General features: G+C 34.6%; 2 protein-coding genes across 3 annotated transcripts in view; one reads left to right on the top strand and one right to left on the bottom strand.

The window, feature by feature from the left end:
- The first annotated feature begins 245 nt into the window (after window positions 1-245).
- Window positions 246-14,051, top strand: LOC136029902 (uncharacterized). Of its 2 annotated transcripts, XM_065708413.1 has the most exons (3): window positions 246-385; window positions 10,754-11,147; window positions 13,514-14,051. In XM_065708413.1, exons 1-2 carry the CDS (start codon window positions 308-310, stop codon window positions 11,132-11,134), a joined length of 459 nt encoding a protein of 152 aa, XP_065564485.1. In that variant the 5' UTR covers window positions 246-307; the 3' UTR covers window positions 11,135-11,147; window positions 13,514-14,051. The 2 variants fall into 2 exon arrangements, with proteins under 2 accessions (XP_065564485.1, XP_065564476.1); XM_065708404.1 differs by lacking the exon at window positions 13,514-14,051 and having other exon boundaries at window positions 10,754-13,039.
- Window positions 14,052-16,510: 2,459 nt separating this feature from the next.
- The window catches only part of LOC136029897 (ankyrin-3-like), a 51,425-nt gene continuing 47,679 nt past the window's right edge, over window positions 16,511-20,256 (bottom strand). Inside the window, exon 10 of the mRNA XM_065708390.1 lies at window positions 16,511-20,256. This exon is cut by the window's right edge and continues 1,114 nt beyond it. The gene's annotated coding sequence lies outside the window, so the exon portion shown is untranslated.

Below are 20,256 nucleotides of genomic sequence, written 5' to 3'. Positions count from 1 at the left end.
TTATTTGAGAACAGAATTATTTTATTCCTATTCGATTTAAAAGCTAATCCCATATAGCCTCAGATTCCAATATTTCTATTCAGACTCAATATTTCTTATCTAGAATTCAGTATTCAGATCTTTTTTCCAATATTTTCACTTTTCAGCTTTTCTGTCACCCTGATTTCTACTTTACTTTTTTTTGCCAGAATCAATCTTTTCTGGCTCATTTTCACCATCTGGACCATTAGTTAATACGCAACCATGTGGAAGTACCTTACCGTCCAGTAATTTTCAATATCTTCCCATGTGCTTTAATTTGTGAAGGATGGATTCCAAATCTATCTTCAGCTTTTTGCAACCTTCATTACTGTCAAGGGAACAGATAATTGAAATATTAATAGAGGTATATATTTGTTGTCCTAGACTAACGTTAAAAATAAAGTAAATTGAAAAGGTGGGCTATGAAAAGATTTCCAGGTGGGGCTGTTAGCCCCTGGGCTGGAAGCTGTATCATTATTCAGCCTCCTTTCCAAATTAATAATAGCTGCGGTAAAATTCAAGTTAATTGACTTCTTGCTATCTCGGAAAGGGTTTAGGCTGGGAAAATTAAACTTTCAGGGATGAATCTACAGACTAAAGTATGTCCCAGGAAGGTATTTTGAAGCAACTTCCACCACTCCTTTTCCCTGTAGAGGACCCTGACCTTTAAAAATATGTGTTATAATAGTGAAACCTTACAAAATAGATCTTCTACTTAATTAAAGCACAACAACATTGTTTTCAGCTTCATAATTTTGCTCAATTCCATTTTAGGTTATACAGTTTTAAAGATATGCAAATATATTTCCTAAATTGAAAAAAACTGATATGGCTCAAAATTCTACTCAAATAACAGGAATTGCATTTTCAGAACTAAAGGCAGAGAAAAAGCAGTTAGTAACTGAAAATTAAGGTAAATGTTGTTTTGCCAAATTTCAATAGGTATAGACCTGTCATGTAGGCAAATTTCAGGGTCCTCTAGAAGGAGAAGAAGTAGAGGTGGTTACTTTAAAATACCTTCCCAGGACATACTTTAGCCTATAGAACCATCTCTGAAAGTTTCATTTTCATAATCTAAACCCTTTCTGAGATAGCAAGAAGTTGATTAACTAGAATTTTACTGTAGCTGCTATCATAGTTGCATCCAAGCCCTGCTCCAATAAAATTCTAGTTTAGCTACTTTTTGCTATCTTGGAAGGGGGGTTAGGAAAATGACAGGTAAATGTTTAGTTTTGTTCCAAGTGCTCTAAACTGGAAACTATGCTGTGAAGCATAGAGCACTTAGAAATGCTAATTTTAGAAGCACATCCATTTCTGGCTAACCCTCCTTCTCCATGGGGCAAACTAAAAATGTATAAAGTGGGCTTGCTTACAGGTAACATTACCTATAGAGTGAAGTGTATTAGTCCACAAGCCCTGTGGGCAGTGGGGCAAGGTCTGAATTCTATATTTATTTAATAAACCTTGCTTGAGGTTTTTTCTTTAACTTTATCACTCTTTGTAGAATAAATATAGAGTAGAGACCTTACCCTGCTGTCCCCAGGGCTCATGGACTAATGTGCTTTGCTCTATAGGTAGTTTTACCTGTAAGCAAGCCCACTTTACACATTTTTAGTTTGCCCAATGGAGGAGGAGAATGACCAAGGAACAATATGCAATCATCAGGATCTTGCTATATGCAGTAATATGCACTTTAGGGCACTTAGAAGAAAACTAAACATTTACCAAATGAAACTCTTGCAGATGGATCTACAGACTAAAGTGTGTCCTGGAAGGTATTTTGAAGTACCTGTTTCCCAGAGTGTATACCTATTGAAATTTTGACAAAACAACATTTTACCTTAATTTTTAGTTATCAGTTTCTTTTTCTCTGGCTTTAGTTCTGAAAATACAATTCCTGTTATTTGAGTAGACTTTTAAGCCATACCAATTTTTTCTTCAAAATTTAGAAAATGTATTTGTGCCTTAAAGTAGACCTGGGCTATAGCACAAGAAAGTTGTGACAAAGTGTTTAAAGTTGTGACAACAACAAGAAAAAATATAGACATATTTAAATACCATAAACACATATCAAAAATAATAGTGACAGCAAAAATAAAGCCTCAGGATCACACATAGTGCAATAAAAAAAAAGAAGACAGGAACTCAGTATAATATATGTTAGACCCGGTTAATCATATTGTGCCTTTTCTTAAATTTGGTATTAATGCTTGCAAAACATAAAATTTTCTAGATGGTTCTTAAAGTTCTGGAATAATGGTGCCTCTACAATATTACTCTACAACTGGTTTCAGTCTCTATCAGCTCTATGAGAAGAAACACAAACCAACTCTGAAGTGCTGCCATCCAAGCACATTTCAGCTGGGGAAGTAACTGAGATGCAAGTGCAACAGAACTAAGCCATTGTTGGGGCAGTGGGGTACATGGAAAGATCTTTGAGTTTTAGATCCAGTCCTAAGATTTTTCATCCACAGAGTTCAATAGCTTCAAAATACAAATTTGGAAATGTTTTCATTACTAACATAGGGGCAAGGTAAAAATATTACTCTTTCCAAATATGATAATCATTATTTTAACCATTTTAACATTGTTTTAACCACTTCTCTTGACTTATGTCAAGCTGAAAAAAAGTACAGAATTAGGTATCATTTTAGGGTTTTAAATTGAGTGTACAAGTGAAACAAATGCTATATTTTGATAGAACAAAATAAGACATTGATTAGTGTGTTCACCTTAGGCCTATATAAGTGTTGGAACTCCCCCTTCTCCAGTGCTTGGAATAGCTAGTACTCACTACACAAAAACAAAACTGGACGTCAATGTTGAGAAGTTAAGAGTTCCTTAATCTACATTGCTAAATTTTGAAGAATAAGAAAAAGTCCTGTTTTAAATCTTAAGCTAAGGTGTACAGAGGTTAAGTTAAGGTGAGCACAGACCTAAAATAATGCAAGCAAAAGCGTAGCCAATACAAAATACAGCTTACATACATAATCCTAGCAAATATTCATGTCGATGAATATAACATTCTCCTTTCCTTTTTGAAATAGCTTGTTTGTTATAGCTTTAGTTTTGATGATGGCTTTACTTATAAGCCACTTTTTGTGGCAATAGCACTTCCAGGATGATTGTCAACTTCCATCTCTGGAGACACAAGAGCTGCAGTACTTTCCTGGGTCATGGTAGATGGTGGTTTAGTCTTTCAGATTTTGCAGTATTGTGTGTTCTCTATTTGGGGCAAGTCTTATGATTGAGACCATGAACTGAATACCAAAACATTGCTGGTGTCTGAACCAGAGTCATATTATCCACAGGCATGGCTTTAAAATGCTTTCTATTCTCACAGTACACTATTTGCTTTTGTCTGCACTAGAGACAATTGTGGTACATTGGCTTTTCAAAAGGACTGTTGCCAAGTCTAATATTTGTACTGTAACCTTTTTGGCCTGTCTGAAATGGACTAAGGCTTTTGTAGTGTTTGTTGTTGTAGTGTTTCTTGTAGGTGGTCTTTCTTTATCTTTTAAGGAAATTTCTGCATAGATACAACCTTTGGAGACAAGTGCTCAGTAGTGTAGGGCATTAAAGATTTTTAAGTTTACACTCCTCAGTAGTTATGCTGGGGATACTAGACCATCAATTGGTGTATGCTGGTATTTGAGCAGAGATAGCTAGGCCATCGTACTGGGAATGGTTTGGACTAAAGGTCTTGTGTTGTATTCCTCACTGCCTCACAAAATCCTTGAACGTTTTTGAAGTGAATTGTGGCCCATTATCATATATAATTGTCACAGGTATCCCAAATCTTTAGAAGTAAGATTTTGTCTTCCACATATTTGGAAAAAGATCTATGCTAACATATTCCCAAGGATAACTTGGAATATCATGATGGAGCAAAGGTTCACTTGCATTTGGTCTGGAATAAGTGCGGCATGCATGACATTTCTTGATGAAATCTTCTATTGTCTGGCTCATCAAGGTTTTATTATTAATACCATATTTACACAACATATTAAATTCCCAACAGACAGAAAACTTGACAGAATTGGGAATAAAAAACACTCAACACACAAATTTGATTAATTGTACCTCTACTAATATTCCAGATATATATATATATTTAAACCAAAATATTTAATTTTCTATTTCAAATTACCCTCAAAAATAAAATACAAAACAATAGGTAACTCTAACTTCTATCAATTGACTGACATATAGTTTGCCAAAGTATCAGATCATTGGATCCAGAGACACAACACCTTGTATCATCAGCAAACAACAGTGTAAGTCCGAGATCCTTTGACAACTCACTCAAGTCATTGATATAAATCAACTATTGTCAACCAATTGTGCCGCTAATGTAACTATGACATAATTAAAGAGCAGACTGGTCCTCTTACCCCATAATGATGCAGTTTATGTTCCAAAATAATATGAGAACTTGAGTTGAATGCTTTTTTTATGTAAAAAAAAACATGGCTGTTGGAATATCACCCTTATCTAAAACGTTATGAATAAACTGGGAAACAACTAAAACCGCATGTTGGGTAGAATGGTCTCCTGAAACCAAATTGTGACTTGAGAAAGAAATTAATCTTCCCTAGAAACGAAACCAGACAATTATACAAACAACATTCAATAAGTTCAAAAAAAGCTGATAAATTGAAACTGAGTGATAATTATTTGGATCTTTTGAATCACCTCCTTTATATAATGCAACTATTCTAGTGACTTTAAAGCAATCAGGGAATTTTCTGTGCTTAAAACAAAGCTTAATAATATGAGCTAAGCACTCTGCATTTTCTGGGATAGTCATCCTCAGTAAATTTGTACTAGATCCATCCAGCCCTTCTGACTTTCCGTTTTCAAAAGCCTAGAAATTACCAACAATTATTAAACCAATACAGGAGAAAGAAATATTGATAGGTCATCCAATGGAGGTAAATACTTCTTGAATTCAGTATCCTCAGCTGACTGCAATACAGCTGTTGGCGTAGAGTCATTTCACAGATAGTAGCAAAGTAGCAGTTAAGTAGTGTAATTACTTCTTTTTTCCCTTTCACAGTTGCCCCATCTGTTGCTGTCATTTCTTTGGGGAATTCATTTTGTTTCATCTGATTTAGACAATCATTAATTAGTTTCCATGTCTTTGTTGGTGACCCTTCCGCCTCCATGAATGCTAGTTTGTAATAACTCTGCTTTGATGCCTGAATTAAGTTTATTAATGGATTTTTGTAATCGTTGAAATTTTGCTTATCTTCTTCAGTCAAAATTAATAAGTATTTCTGATACAGCTTATTTGTTACATTTGTAGACTTGAGTATACTTGATGTAATCTAAGGTTTAGCAGGCTGTTTAAGTCTTCTGTTTGCTATACAACAGTAAGGGCAAGCCTGATCAAATGCATTTCTAAAGTTTTCTGTAAACCTCCTTGCAGCGTCATCCAGGTGTTTGGACTTATAACAGGATGAAAAATCAGCATCCCTCAGTTACTCCTTTAGTTTAGTGGTATCCATAACTCTTTCTGTTTGCTGCTGCCTGGTAACAGTTGGCATAACGCCAATAATTAGATCACACACCACCATAAAATGATCTGATGTGTTTTCTACAATGACCTTACATGTTCGAATTTGAATATTTGTACATGAATTGTCAATAAGAGAGTAGGAAGTTTTGGTAACTCCAGTCAGTATACAACATGCAGGGAGACATCTTGCAGCTATAAATGTAGACAGCATTTCTGATGCTACGTCATAAGTGTGTAAATTACTCATGCTACAGTTGCAAAGTAAACATATATCAACATTGAAGTCACCCATAATGATAGACCTACAGTATTTACGTGACCATATATCAGGACATTCCTGTAAAATTTAGTATATCTTTTCATGCTTCCACTTGGAGGACGATAGCATACACAACAAACTATTGGCTCATTGTTAACTTCAATTTCTACTGCTAATATTTCAAACAGCATCTCCATGTTCAAATGTTCCACATCACTAATAATTTCAACAGTTGTTGATGACTTGACAAAAATTCCAAGTCCTCCTTGCTTATTATTCTGGCAGTTCTTACACATTAAGTTATAACCAGGAAGATTAAGTAACATTTCAGTTATAGGATTTAAAAATCTTTCACACAAACCAAATACGTCCAATTCACTAGACGAAATAAAAGAAAAAAAGTTCCAATTTACCAATGAGACCATGGCTGTGCAGGAACGCCAGCCGATAATCACCCGGAAAATAATGTGTACTAGACAAATCATTGGGGAAAATGTATTTGTTACTTGGGACTTAATTACTTCCAAATCTAGGTATTCTGTTTCAGAACACGAATTACAAATTTTTTTTGTTAAGATTCATTAAGCATGCTATTCTGAAGAGAATCAAACCTCTCGATCCCCTGCCGGCGAGTTGAATTACTTTTAATTAAAATCAACTTACCAAATATCCTGGGTGGGTGTCTGGAGTAGTGAGTGAAAAAGATAGTTGATATGATAGATATATCATCAAAGGCTCGTTATCACTATCATACTGTGCTCCTAAAAAATAAGAAAATATACCCCAAAAACTGAACCGTGAGTAATGCAAAAAATGAGGAAGAAAAAAACATAGAAGTCAGGCACAAAAGAAATAGTAGTAAATTGATAAAAGGAAATTCGCAAGGACAGCAAACACTTCCCAATCCTGGAATTTTAGAATATTCAACCACTGCACCCACTTTATGACGGACAGATGAAGATGCATTCTGCATCTTCACTCAATTGCCGTGGCAATTAACAAATGGGATGTAACCACACATATTCATATCAACTTACTGAAACTAACTTATCAAGCATACTATACATCACTCATTATCGATACTGACCCAAGCATCACGCTCGTTATTCTTTGCCTGGAGCCTTAATTCAGCCCCATTCTGTCACAGACAAACGAACTTATAAGTTTTTGAGTCGTTGATTGTTTTCATTTTCTTTAAAAGTACTTATTCTCACGCCTAAATATTTCAGTTTGCTGACAGATTTTGAAATGGTCTGTATATCACGCTCTGACGCAAACGACATTATAACTGGAGGAGCTTGTTTTCTAGCAGACGAAGGACCCCTAGAAACACTGTCGGGTTTGAGGTCACCCTGTATGACCGAGAAAGGACAATATTCTCCAATACCGAAAGTTATTTTCAATTAGATCTTTCGCTTTCTTTCCGAGAGTCTCTCCTGGCTGTTCTTCTTCCAGATCCTGTACTACAAGGTTATGTCAACGATCTTTAACTTCCAGCTGTAGAAGCCTCAGATTCACTCGGCCCAGTCCTAGGCTTTGCACACCCAATTTAATCTCAGGCTCAGCAATTTTCTCGTCTTTTTGAGAGAATTGAGTGCATAGCGACTGGATCTCGCTAGTCAGACGACGGACTTAGTTTGAAAGTGATTGATTACAGATTATAACTGACTGGAATTTTGCCTCTATTTTTGCAGACAGCTCGGTCAAGTGTTATAGTGTCAATCACCATGTTTTTAAAGCAATAATTTTGCAATCTACCGCACGCTAAGTAATTTTTAATGCATGAGACGAAAACTCACTTGCAAGAGGGCTTTTTTTCGTATTACTAAGGCCCCCCAATTTCAAACAGCTCCTCCAGATTTGTCAGGAAAAATTTAGCTAACACTTTTTGCCTGCATCTCCTGCTTGCAAAAATTCTCTAATTTCAAGATTCTGACGTCACAGCTATAACAATTCACTTATACACAATAGCAGTTAAACTAGTTGGTTATGCAAGCTTTCAAGATTTAAGCAAGTGTTTTATCCATTTGAATTGGAAACTTATTTAGCTGTTAACTCTTTGAGCTCTAATTCTATACTTCTTCCACCAGAAGAGGACCAATCTGACTCTGCTTTTTGTCTTCTCTATACCAAGGTGTGAATCAGGTATTTTTTCAATATTGTGGTTTTCTGGCTATATGGGATGACAAGATATCTTTCACAATGATGCCATTGGCAACACTAGGGTTACTTTCCACTGTGCAGAATTTGGCTATCAAAGATGAAACAATACATTTTATTCTCATGCAAACTTTCTTCTTTCATTTTCCATGGAACCCTCAGATTTGGATCTTTTGAGTGCTTCTTGGTTCAGTTCAGATGGTTTTTCTTGGGTGATTGGTCGTAGTTTCATTGGGTGTACATAGTACTCAGTTTCTCTGTGGAGCAATGGTTTTTTTGTTCTAAAGGGAGTTGGTGAGATTATCTGGGATTGGTATTTCAGTGCCAGGTAAATATTTTAGATATAGGTTTATGGATGTAATAGCATCCTTTGAAGTCTTGGGGGCGACTTACTGATTAGCCTATTGAGGATTGTCTCCAGTAACTTATGGTCACTGATGACTTGGAAGGGGCGGCCACAGAGATTTTGGTGAAAATGGTGACAGCCAAAGACAATTGCATATAACTTCTTTTAAATTTGTAAATATCTCTTCTCTTTTCCATTGAGCAATTTTGATACAAATGCAAGAACTCTATTCTCTTGAAGTAGGATAGTACCAAGTCTTGGTTTGGAAGCATCAACTTGGATCTATACCAAACTATTTGCAGGATCAGGCAGAAGAATTGTCTTTATGATTTATGCTTTAATTTTTATGAAGGTGTCTTTGTGTTCATCTGTCCATTTGAATCTCTACTTAGCTAAGGTCCTAAGAGGCTCATGAAAGCTTGAGAGGTTTTGGATAAATTGTGAGAGGTAGTTTGACATTCCAAGGGCTGTTTATAATTCTTCCTTTGATTAGATAATGACATATCTTTTATTGCTTGTACTTTCATAGAGTCTAGATGGATTCCCTTTTTGGAAAAAAATTTCCCCGAAGCAAGGTATCATAATCAATTTGACAATACACTTATCTTTGCTAAGCTTCACTCTCTTCTCTCTCTAGTTCTTAAAAGGGTTTTTTGAAGGTTCTTCACATGATTCTCTTCAGAAACACCAGAAGTGATCATACGATTGAAATTACTGAGAATCTCTTGAGGTTGCTGAAGGCCTCTTCCAAGTGGCATCGAAACGTATCTTATGCAGACTTAAATCCGAATAGTATACATGGGAATTTGTAATATCTGAATTTACCCACATGAAGTTGAGATCATTGTCAGTTTGGAATGTTCATCAAGATATAAGCTCCAATAGCTTGTCTGGCCATCTAGGTTAGAGGAGTACTTAGCACCCTCATACTTTTGGATAGCTTCCTCAAAAGTTTGCATAGGATGGTAGGGTCTCTTTATAATTTTGTTACTCTCAAGGTTCCATCTGGTTTCTTGGCAACTACAGTTGAGTTTATCTAATCAGTTGATTGGGTCAGATTCTCAATGACTTCTAGGCTCTTCATACGTCTAGTTTTTCCTTGGACTGAAGAGTCAGGGAATTCGTCTTATGGGCTGGAATGGATGGTTGTGCACATTCCTTGAGTAGTATATTAAATTCACCTTCCAGTTTTTGAACCATCTCAAACAGGCCGGAAAAATTGATGAGTATGTCATCAGTACTGCTGTGTCTAGTGTCCCAGTACATCAATGTCAAGTCTCAAAACTTGCACAGAAGCCAAGGATAGAGCCAAATTAGTAGTTATGCACAATTTATTTTCTCGCTTTTTCTACTCAAGGGTCCATCAAACATCAGATTGGCATGGTTCTTGAATCTGGTCCAAGCCTTTTTTTTTAGGTTTTCTGATTTCCAGTTCAGCTCAGGATATGGAACAGTTGTATCCATCTCCTACTCTAACACCATGTAGAGAAGTCCCTTTTTAAGCATTTACTTTACAAAAACCCAGGTCACAAACCTGTAATAATACAATAAGCAAAAGCATAAGTAATACAATACACAGCACACACACATACTTCAAGCAAGCGAGTGCAAGCAAATATTCATGTCTATGAGTCATCTCAGTACCAGTTGTTGTCAGGGAAGGGCTAAAACCAAATAAAACTCACTTGGGTGAGGGTAGACCATCCCCACCCCCCACCCCTCATGCACGACATTTTTGAATTGGTTTTATCTCATTAAATATAGAGCTAGGAAAGAGAATCAATGAAATTCAACTTGCAATTTAACCACTAAATACAGAATTTCTTCCAATGAGTTCAAAATAAAAAAATAACTGAAACTTTATGCATTATTGTCATCAAAAACTCATAAGTAACTGAAAAAAAGGAAGCAAGATGTTTCAAGACAATAATTATCAAATATGCCCTTCAGCAAGATTTTGAAGTTTTTCGTTTTTTTTTCTTTTTTGCATAAGAATGCATTGTCATATGATTTGACCTTCTATGTAATATTTGGAGTCAATCAAGTAGGATTAAATGAACTGTAATTCTGTTGCAAGTTCGAAACTTTGAATTAAATTCAAATAGAAGGTTTTTATGAATAAATATGCAAAGAAATCATAAATTTTGTCCCAAAATATGAGTTTGACTAGAGTTTCCTAAATTGATTTTTACAGAATTTACAATATGCTAGTATCTGTTTCCAATTTTCTCTGATACATTTTAAGTCACATCACTAACTGGTGCTGGAGTTACTCAGTGAATTTTTTTGGCGGATAGTTCCTAGGCTATTTTTAGTCCGAAGTAACTTCCCCCAATAGTTACACAAAAACTACCATTCTTATTTTGTGGCTTTAACTTAGTTATTGCTAGAAATAATTTCAAAATAATTAATTACTGTCACTGTAAGTATTTTCTTTCCTTTCCAGAGGTGTATTTCTAAAGACCTCCTGATTGATAAAGGAAAAGATGAACTTGTTGAAATCTTTGAAAGAGTGGCTAAACCTCTCACGTGTAGAGGTACCAAACGCAAAAGCAAGCAAAGTGGTATTTCGGTATCTTTAACTGAGAAGAGAGTTGTGAAGTCAGTGAATGAGGTATCCAGTGATATAAATACAGGAAAAGCTGACAGCAATATAGAGGTTTCTAAAAAAAGTACAATTATATCATTAACTAAGAGAATTAAGAGAGAACCAGAAAAGTCACCAGTGCCTTCTAAAGCGGCCAAAATGGAACACAATGAAGATACCAAATTGAAGGAAGAAACCTCATCAACCAAGAAAAAGAAATGGACAAAAATTGTATGGTGAACTTTCACAAAAGGCAATAAACAGAAAATCTCCATATAATTTTAAGTTTAATTCCCAGTGTCTTCTTAATCAGGTTGTTTCATCTTCATATATAGTCGTCTAAAATATTTTAATATTTAATAATTTAATAATTTAAATAATTTAATAATATATAAAATATTTTGAAGCTAATTTATGTTTATCATTTTAGCAATGATAAACATATGAACCTCAATTTAGCAATGATTTCTTTACCTGTTGAGTTAAGATATTGAGCATGGCCTTACTAAGTCAAACAATAAGAGAAGATTTATTAGGAGGGTAGGGAGGTCTCACGGAGAGATATTTCGACTCTTTCCTCCTATTTGTTGTGACTACAACCACCTGGGCTGGATCCAGGGGATGGTTTAGGGGCATGTGCCCTCCCAGAGGGTGAATAATTGCACTAATTAGAGAGCTGGAGGGTTAATAAATGTCAATGGGGTGGTCAAATCTTTATTAGTGCCCCTTAGACGTTAATTCTGTAACCATCCCTGGCTAACACCCAAGATATTAAGAAGGATAGTTTGCATTTCCTTGAAATTTATGTTAAAAGTTCTCAATATTCTGCTCACTCTAATTTCATGCCAGAAAAAAACTGGTGGCGTATAGGTTTTTTGGCATTCCCACAATTTTCTTCATGGCATATGGAGTGGCGTCTATTGAGGGGGCATACGGCCCCAGGATCCCCCGTCAAATTTGGAAAATGCCGGTTTTAATATTTTTACACACCCCGCACCACAGCTGGGGGTGCCGCTGCTGGAGGATTTTATACTTTGATTTGGCTTTCTTATTATTTTTCACTGAAAAAAGATTTTTCTTGAAATGTTCAATTAAACAAATTGAAAAAAAAATTGCCCTTCTAGCCATTGAGAAATATACTTTTCCCTTCCCTAATTTCCGCGAATTGACGCCACTGGGCATAGATGTACATATGCAAATATTGAACGGTAAAGTATCTGATAATGGGAAGAGCTAATCAATGATCTATCCATCACTTTATAGTTAAAGAATTGAAAAGAACCAGACTATAAGAGAAACTAGAGGACCTGAGTCAAAATCACAAGATAATGCCATTTTGGCTTTTATTCTGAGGTGTTTCAACTTTTTATAAGGAAAATTTCGAAATTCCTTTTTTGTTGGTTGGGGCAATAGAGGGATAGACTCCTTTCTCCTGGTGTATAGGCATGATTTACTGTGCAATTACAAGGCACCCAGTATTTTTTAGATTTCAGTAAGTTTTTTCAAACCAAAGAAATAAGAAGTTTGGGGAGAGTTTCATCAAAGCTCTTGTATTGGTAGGTGGATGGACAACATATTTTCTTCTTTTTTTTCACTCATAGTCTTGGAGTATGAAGCCATTTGAGGCAGTAATTTTTGTAGTCATGGGTGAGTGCAAAAAAAGAAAACAAGACCTGTGTTTATATTGGAAACAAAATCCTTCGTAGTTTATAGCCAAAAGATTAGAGTTCACTAATGACTAGCATGTATTTGATGGCTTGGTTTATATTTTAGTCCTGTCCGTGTATAAAGAAATCGCTTTGGGAGTTTTATCTTCCTCTTTCCACATATTTTGTCAGGATATTCATGCTAGTTCATGAATTAATAAATAGATGTTAAGAAGTCTTAACTTAATTCGTTGTTTTTAATATATAGGATTTATCGTGTGATAATTTTTTAGCAGAGCCTTTGTGTTGGAGCCTACGACACTTTTGAGTTTAAAGCTTGGTTCTTGAGTTAAAGCTTGGTCGCTAGTCAACAGAGCTTTGAACCAAAATTTGCTGTTATAGGGTTTTACATCTTCACTAGACACATGAGTTTTTAGCAATAGTATTACTTTATTGGTTGAGTCAATAATTTTGAAATAAAAACTAAAATGTTATGCTTTTTCTGCAATGTGCCTCAATTTAGCCTTTTTTCCTTAGGTAAAAAAATCCATATTATGAAACAAAAATCCTTTAATAGGTCTAAATGTTAATTTATGTTATCTGCTTGGTACTTGAAGTTGACGAGTGGCCAAATTGCCAAGAATTACTGGAAAGAACCTAGCTCTGGGCTCGAAAACACAGATACATGGTAGTAATCATAGGTCCTAATCTTGAAAAACAAGTTGAAAACTAATTTGAAGCTTATTGCTTCGATTTAATGATTTTTGGGACGCCCTGTATTTGTCAATCCCAATACAACAAAGATATTTGAATTTGCAGTGAATCTGGTATTTCTGCATCAACCATTTTTTATTGCATTTTTGTTTAATTACATAATTAAATTTACATTTGCAATTTGGATATATTAATTTGCTTATTTTCACTACAACACACTTGTGTATTGATTATCATACTAGAGTTTTTTTTTTTTTAGAAAATAAGGAAGTTGTAAAAGGAGATTGAATTTTGGAATATTGACCAACCTGAAACTTAAAAACAGGTGGATTTACGATTCCAGAAGTAAATCTCAACCTCTGACGTTGCTTCAATACGTGATTACTTTAAACTAGCAATGCAGATTACCGTTTTTACAACTTTTTTTCTACATTTCATCCGTGGAGTTAAGTGATTTGATGTCTACACCTCTCATCACTTAACTGAAGGAATTATACCATATCTGAATAGGCATTGGTTTATACTTGATAACATTGTCTTATAATTGGAATTGGTGATGACTCCAGAAATCGTCCATCTGTGCCTACTTTTGTATTTTGAGACCTCTTCAATAGATGGAATTTCAGCAAATCGAGAATGTTTAATTATTTTCATTATTTTTTATTATTATATTTTTTATATCATATTTTTTATATGTTTTTATAATTTTTTATATTAATTTTTTATTTTTATTATTATTTCATATTTCCTGTATGACTATTGTTTTTGTAAGATTCTGAATATACCAATTTAGTCTAGATATTTATTGTTTAATCCTTGGTCTATGTTCAAATCCTTGATATTTAACTGAAGTCACTTAAATTTTATGAGTTAGTGTGTAGTTTCTTGATTATCGTTTATACTAGGCAATGAGTTGTAAAAAATAGTCAGCAGGGATTTACACGGAGGCAAAGATCCCAAGTCAAGTTTGGGAGAGCTCTGAATGTAACTAACTATCTTACACACTATTGGACTAACAATACTATGTTTTTTGTTTTCGGCCAGTTTATCTGTGACAAAAATCAATGCATAATACACCATAACTATTATACACTATATATATAACAATATATAATTTTTGGGGAGGGGGAGCAGGTTGCTTCTGTCTTCTTTTTTTGTGTGGGGGGGGGGTTGCCTCTACCCGCTTAGATTTAACTCTGTCTACATGCCTCCACAGAGGGGGACATCACACAGGGGACTAATATGTGTGCAGTTTATTTGCATATTGAGATCTATCATGAATCAAAATGGGAAAAAAGCAACAAAATAGTCAATACTTGACATAAAGATTGTATACGATTGGTTTATTTTTATTGCTTTTTTTTAAATGGAATTATTTGAAAGAGTAGGCAGGTTGGAAGTCGTTCCTTTTCAACTAGCTATGGCAAACATACTAAATTAGATCAATGTAAACATTTGCTTTTGTTAATGTTAAACTTGTGGTAAATAACACAGCTAATGACCTAAGATTATTCAAATTATTCTCTCTGAGACCGGTTTTTTGTAACAGCTTTTATTAATTTTTCTATGAAAGCGTGGTGTGAAAAAAAAAAAAAAAAGCAATGGCAAGTTTCGTTGACACAGTTTATTTCACTATTGTACTTAAAAGGTTCAATAAAGTATTGCAGAACTTTTAAGAGTGTGAACTTCCACTAGTATCGACAAAAAAAAAATCACAAACACCATTTACCTTGGACGTTTCTTGCCATATTTGTAAGCTTCCTAATTGTGTTTTTCTCAGAGCCTGAGATCACACACTTATTACTACACAAATTTTTGCCGTATTATTCCTCTAAAAAGCTAAGAAATGCCTAATATTAGATTTTTTTTTTTTTTTTTTTTTTTTTTTTTTTTTTTTTTTTTTTTTTTTTTTTGTCGGCTCTAGCACCAGCTTTTACTTTTAAGTTACTCATATCCTTTGGATATGAAAAACTTATCCAAAGGATAAGTTTTACATTATTATTATTATTGGTATTACTGGAATCCAATAACTGTTACTTAACTGTAAAAGTACAGTTAAATAATCTTCACTGACCTATAGAAATGAATCATGCTTAGCCACTGAAGAAGATCCTGGACCACACAAGTAATAAAGGGGAAAGAATTCCTGGAATATTGGTATTATTATTAGTGGAATCGATTATTATTATTACATTTGAAAAAGCTCGTAAAAGCGTGCATAATGGGACGCCTTATACCCGAATTTCAAATCTGGTCTTTGCGAAATGCTATTGCCAACAGTTTTTGGGATTGCTGTTGGATGGTTCATTAAATCTAATTAGTTATGCCCCACACCCAAGTACGATTTTTTTAGAAGCTGTTAAATGAAAATTTACTTTTTGTTAGAACACCGAACTTACTGCACTTACATTTTAAGATCCCAGAGGGATTATTCGGTATCGAATTCTAAGTTATAGTGCAGATTTAAATGACAGGGGGGATCCAAGGGCCCCCGTCCACCTTTTCTGCTCTCAACCCTTGTACTATCAAATCAAGTTTCCAGAATTTCTGTAGGTCAAAAGTCTTTAAAATATATCTCTTTGTGTGATGATTTGTGTCTTTGTGTGAGGACAAGTAGGGTAAATCGTTGAAATAGCCCATTTACAAACAGAAACTTCACAGATTAAATTTAGAAGATGGGCGTGCATTTTTTTTTTTTTTTTTTTTTTTTTTTTTTTTTTTTTTTTTTTTTTTTTTTTTTTTTTGTCGGCTCTAGCACCAGCTTTTACTTTTAGGTTACTCATATCCTTTGGAGCTCAACATAATTCGAAGCCCTATATGATTAACTATTCTACAGTGGATTCAAGTAGAGGGGTCTCCTCCCCTTGTCTTGGTTGCTCTTTCTACAAATATCCTGGAACCGCCTCTTAACTAAGCTAAATGCTTTTGTTTCTTTACTTAATGGGATATGACATTTAGGGCAAAACCGAATAGAGGAAAAAGAAACCCAGGCATAAAAAATAGTCAACATCTAAGTCAGTGAAAATAGCCTCAAAGCATGCATTGGGGCTTCTCTAAAACTGGGATAGTTGCAATAAAATATTATTAAACACAACATTGCTTTAATCCACGATACTATAATTCATTACGAAAATGCCCCTTCCCCTGAAAAAAGTACAGTTAAGTAATCATCACTGGCCTATAGAAATGAATCATGCTTAGCAACTGAAGAAGATCCTGGACCACACAAGTAATAAAGGGGAAATAATTCCTGGAATACAAAAGCTTGGTTTTATTTTACACAGGAAATAAACATAGTATAAACACTTTTATATGACCAAAAAATCAAACAATCACAATTTGACTTTTTTTTCTCGAAGATTTCCTAAAATGTCACATAAATTTCAAATAAATTGTTTTAATTATTTCTTACTGGTCCAATTTGTCGGCTTCTGGCTGCTGCTCTCTTTTCCTTATTTATTTAAAAGCTAGAAATTATACAAAAAAATCATGTAACATTAAGTTTACGCACGTACAATTTCGCTTTTTTTTATGATACACGTTATAATTAATCTGTCAACTGATGAACTGTTCCATGAGTTGGAAAGTTTCAATACACTAGAAAGTGAAAAAAAATATCCTACCTGCACGCAAAGGTTGGGAAAAGGAGTTCCCCCGGATTGACTCAAAGGACCTTCTCAAATGATAATATATTACTTAAAAAATTACTTTTCTGTGCTTTTGACCGCTAGAAAAAATTCAATACGTGCACGTAAGGCTTTTACATCCCTAGAAATTCTAATATTTGGCAATTTTATCTTTAATTAACTAACGAACATTCATATTTAGCAGCCTTGAACACCCATCCCCCCGCCTCTTCCAAAAATATAAGTAGACGTATCTTTTTGGCCGATCAAGAAGACTATGATGGTAGTGTTGACAAAGCTGATCGATATAATCAACCCTGGAAAAAAAAAGGATAAATAAACACGCATTCGTGATCGGCCTTCTAGCAAGAATACGAAATTCCACATTTTTGTAGATAGGAGCTTGAAACTTCTACAGTAGGGTTCGCTGATACGTTGAATGCGATGGTGTGATTTCATTAAGACTATATTACTTTTAGGGGGTGTTTCCTCCTATTTTTAAATAAGGCAAATTTTCTTAGGCTCGTAACTTTTGATGGTTAAGACTAAATTCGATGAAACATATATATTTAAAATCACCATAAAAATCTGATTCTTTGATGTATCTATCAGTATCAAAATTTTGTTTTTTAGAGTTTCGTTTACTATTAAGCTGGGTCGCTCCTTACTACAGTTCGTTACCACGAACTGTTTGATAAAGACCTTATTACCCAACTTGCACTTGCGACACTTGAAGACCTTTTTTCATGAGCTGTAAAGCGAAGCCGGCTTAACTTGTCATACTCTATTTACATTGTTCATGACTAGCAGAAGGTTGCCAAACTGTTATTCGCAAGAAGACAAGAATTGGGAAGCAAGCCCAGAAAGCTAGTGAAAACTGTTTCTGGCTAGTGGCTTACAATGGGAGTCGTGGGGCATATTATGCCATGACATGATAGTATTCCCATCGAAACAATACTTTTTTCCTTTCCATTGATTTTTCGCGACTGGCTCTTTTTGTGCCGCTAAGACACGACTTGTCACAACAACCCCCCCCCCCCCTTTATTAGAACCATCGTATGTTTTAAAACTATGAACGGAAGTGGGACAGTACTACACATTTTCTTGTACTTGCCATCCAGGAGGATTCCCACTAGTTTCGCGTTTTATTTATGTTATTTCACCAGCTTTTGTAGTCTAGTTGATATGAGGTCTTTGGTTAACATAAAAACTTAAAAGTGAAAAAATTATATGCATACATATATTTATCAATAATAGTAAAAAAAACACACGCACGAAATAAATCACAGTTTTTCTTACATGACCACTTAAAACACAAAAATTTGCTTACATATTCGAGCACTCAAGTTAACTACATTAAAACCCTATTACATAAATTAGATAAGATTGCCGATGTTTGGCAATCTTTGGGTATTACATAAAAACCCTACCGCTGCTTTGACAACCCCTTAATGATGTTTGGTTTTTCTTGTTTCAACAAGACAAGATCATAAATTGTTGCCCAAAATCAAAGACCAAATCTCATCAATTTAGAACATAAGCTAATATACTAGGAAGTGTCTTAGAGAGATTTTTTTTTACCCTGTTTAGAAAAAGGAGGTAGGAGAGACTTTTGCTAAACTAAATCATTTTTATTTTTCGTTATTACTTACTAGGCGTGGCGTATCCCAATTTAAAGATGGTCCAATGTTTACAAATATTCGATTTTACGGTTTTGCTTTTCTATCTTCAATTCCTTCTTAAATCTGCGCAGAGTTGCCAAATACAGTCATTCACCTAAACTAAAATCTTACAAAATTTAATAAATTTCGTAAATTTTTTTTTCGTAAATTTCACGAAGCTATTTTATGTTATTTGATGTAGCCTTTACATAAATTTGGAAAATGTTTGTTTTCTAATTAGGTAATGGAGCTACTCATGCTATACCAACGAGAAGAAAAGATAAATATTCTTATAAGCAGGAATTTGATTGGAATTAGATTTGGAACTGATATTATCTCATCACTAAATATTGTATTCAGAAAGAATGTTGAATAAGGGATTTTTCTTAAATTGTTGAACAGTAACCCCCCCCCCCCTTGTGAAGTGTCTTACAGGGATTTTTTTACCCTGTTTAGCAAAGGAAGTAGGAGAGACTAGGTATACTACAACTACTACTAACAAAACGTCACAGGAAAAAGGCCCTTTGGGGCCAAGAAAGCTACGCGCGTTCCTCCTCCATCTCAATTTATTCAAGCCTCCCTCTTTACATCCCTCCAGGAAGTTCCTATTTCCCTTAAATCTGACCATGATTAAATAAGACCCGGTATGATAGGGATAAATATGCCCCTGTATTTCTAGGTCAAAGAATAAAAAAGGATAAATATCCTCTAGAGCCATTGATTGGGATAAATCTGCCAATAAATAACATGATGGGAAAAAAGAATATATCATTGCATAAAAGGGTTTTTTATCGAAAATAATGCCAATTCTACATTACGGAGCAGAGATCTGGGGACATGAGAAAGTTGTTAAGCTAGAATGTATTCAGTTAGGGTAATTTAAGAGACTATATTGGCTGCACAGAACGACTCATTTCCAGTTTTAAATTGGGGTTCTATGTCTATGGCCATTAAAAAATTATAGACCAGTCTCAATGACCAAATTATGGTCGAGAATTGTTCAGTTACCGATAGGGCGTTTAAGGTGTCATCATTGTGTGTATTATATACCCAAGCGAAGCAACGCAATTTTTCCTCTTAAATCTCCCGACAAATAATTGTTCAAGCAAACAACTCAAAACCTATTTTTTCTCTTCACTGAAATAACGAAAATTTGGGTTAAAACCATTTGGTTTTTAGATCCATTGATATGTCTTTAAAGCAATGGACATTTTTTCTACAATAATATATATCATTGATAAAATATTTGTTGAAGTTAAAGCTGAGCTCAGGTCAGTCTCAAAATTCAGCATAAGCCGACGTTCTAGGCTGTATCCAGAGGGGGGGGGGTAGGTAGTTTGAGCCTCCAAAATGATTTTCCAACTCGTAAAAACGTCACAAAAAAATCATGGATACGGCCCTGCCAACATTTACCTGCGAGTTCTAAGTACCAAAGCTCCTGGTTAAGTCTTTACCTTATACAGTCCCAAAGACATTCCTAAAAATAGGGGTTAATATAAAATAATGAAAAACCTTTTGGTATTACGCGCTAAATATTTTTTTTAGCCGAAAATTTGACTAAGTCTGTTCTAAAAAGAGCGTTCTCTATATACGAGTAGCATGTAAATGCAATACTCTAGATATTTTTTATGACGATAGTCTTAAGTAAATATTCATTATATTTGTATATCTGAATTTTTTAAAAGAGAAAGCTGACTAAGAGCAGTACTGTAACC

This window comes from Artemia franciscana, chromosome 1 (genome assembly GCF_032884065.1).
Source record: "Artemia franciscana chromosome 1, ASM3288406v1, whole genome shotgun sequence".
In the NCBI taxonomy this organism is placed as follows: Eukaryota; Metazoa; Arthropoda; class Branchiopoda; order Anostraca; family Artemiidae; genus Artemia; species Artemia franciscana.
Note: the sequence above shows the minus strand (reverse complement) of the source record. Positions and strands in the feature narration are given on the sequence as shown.

Coding starts and splice junctions, on each gene's coding strand:
- LOC136029902 (XM_065708413.1), top strand. CDS start 308: ATGGATTCCAAATCTATCTTCAGCTTTTTGCAACCTTCATTACTGTCA. Junction 386..10,753: donor TAATTGAAATATTAATAGAG/GTATATATTTGT, acceptor TTTCCTTTCCAG/AGGTGTATTTCTAAAGACCT.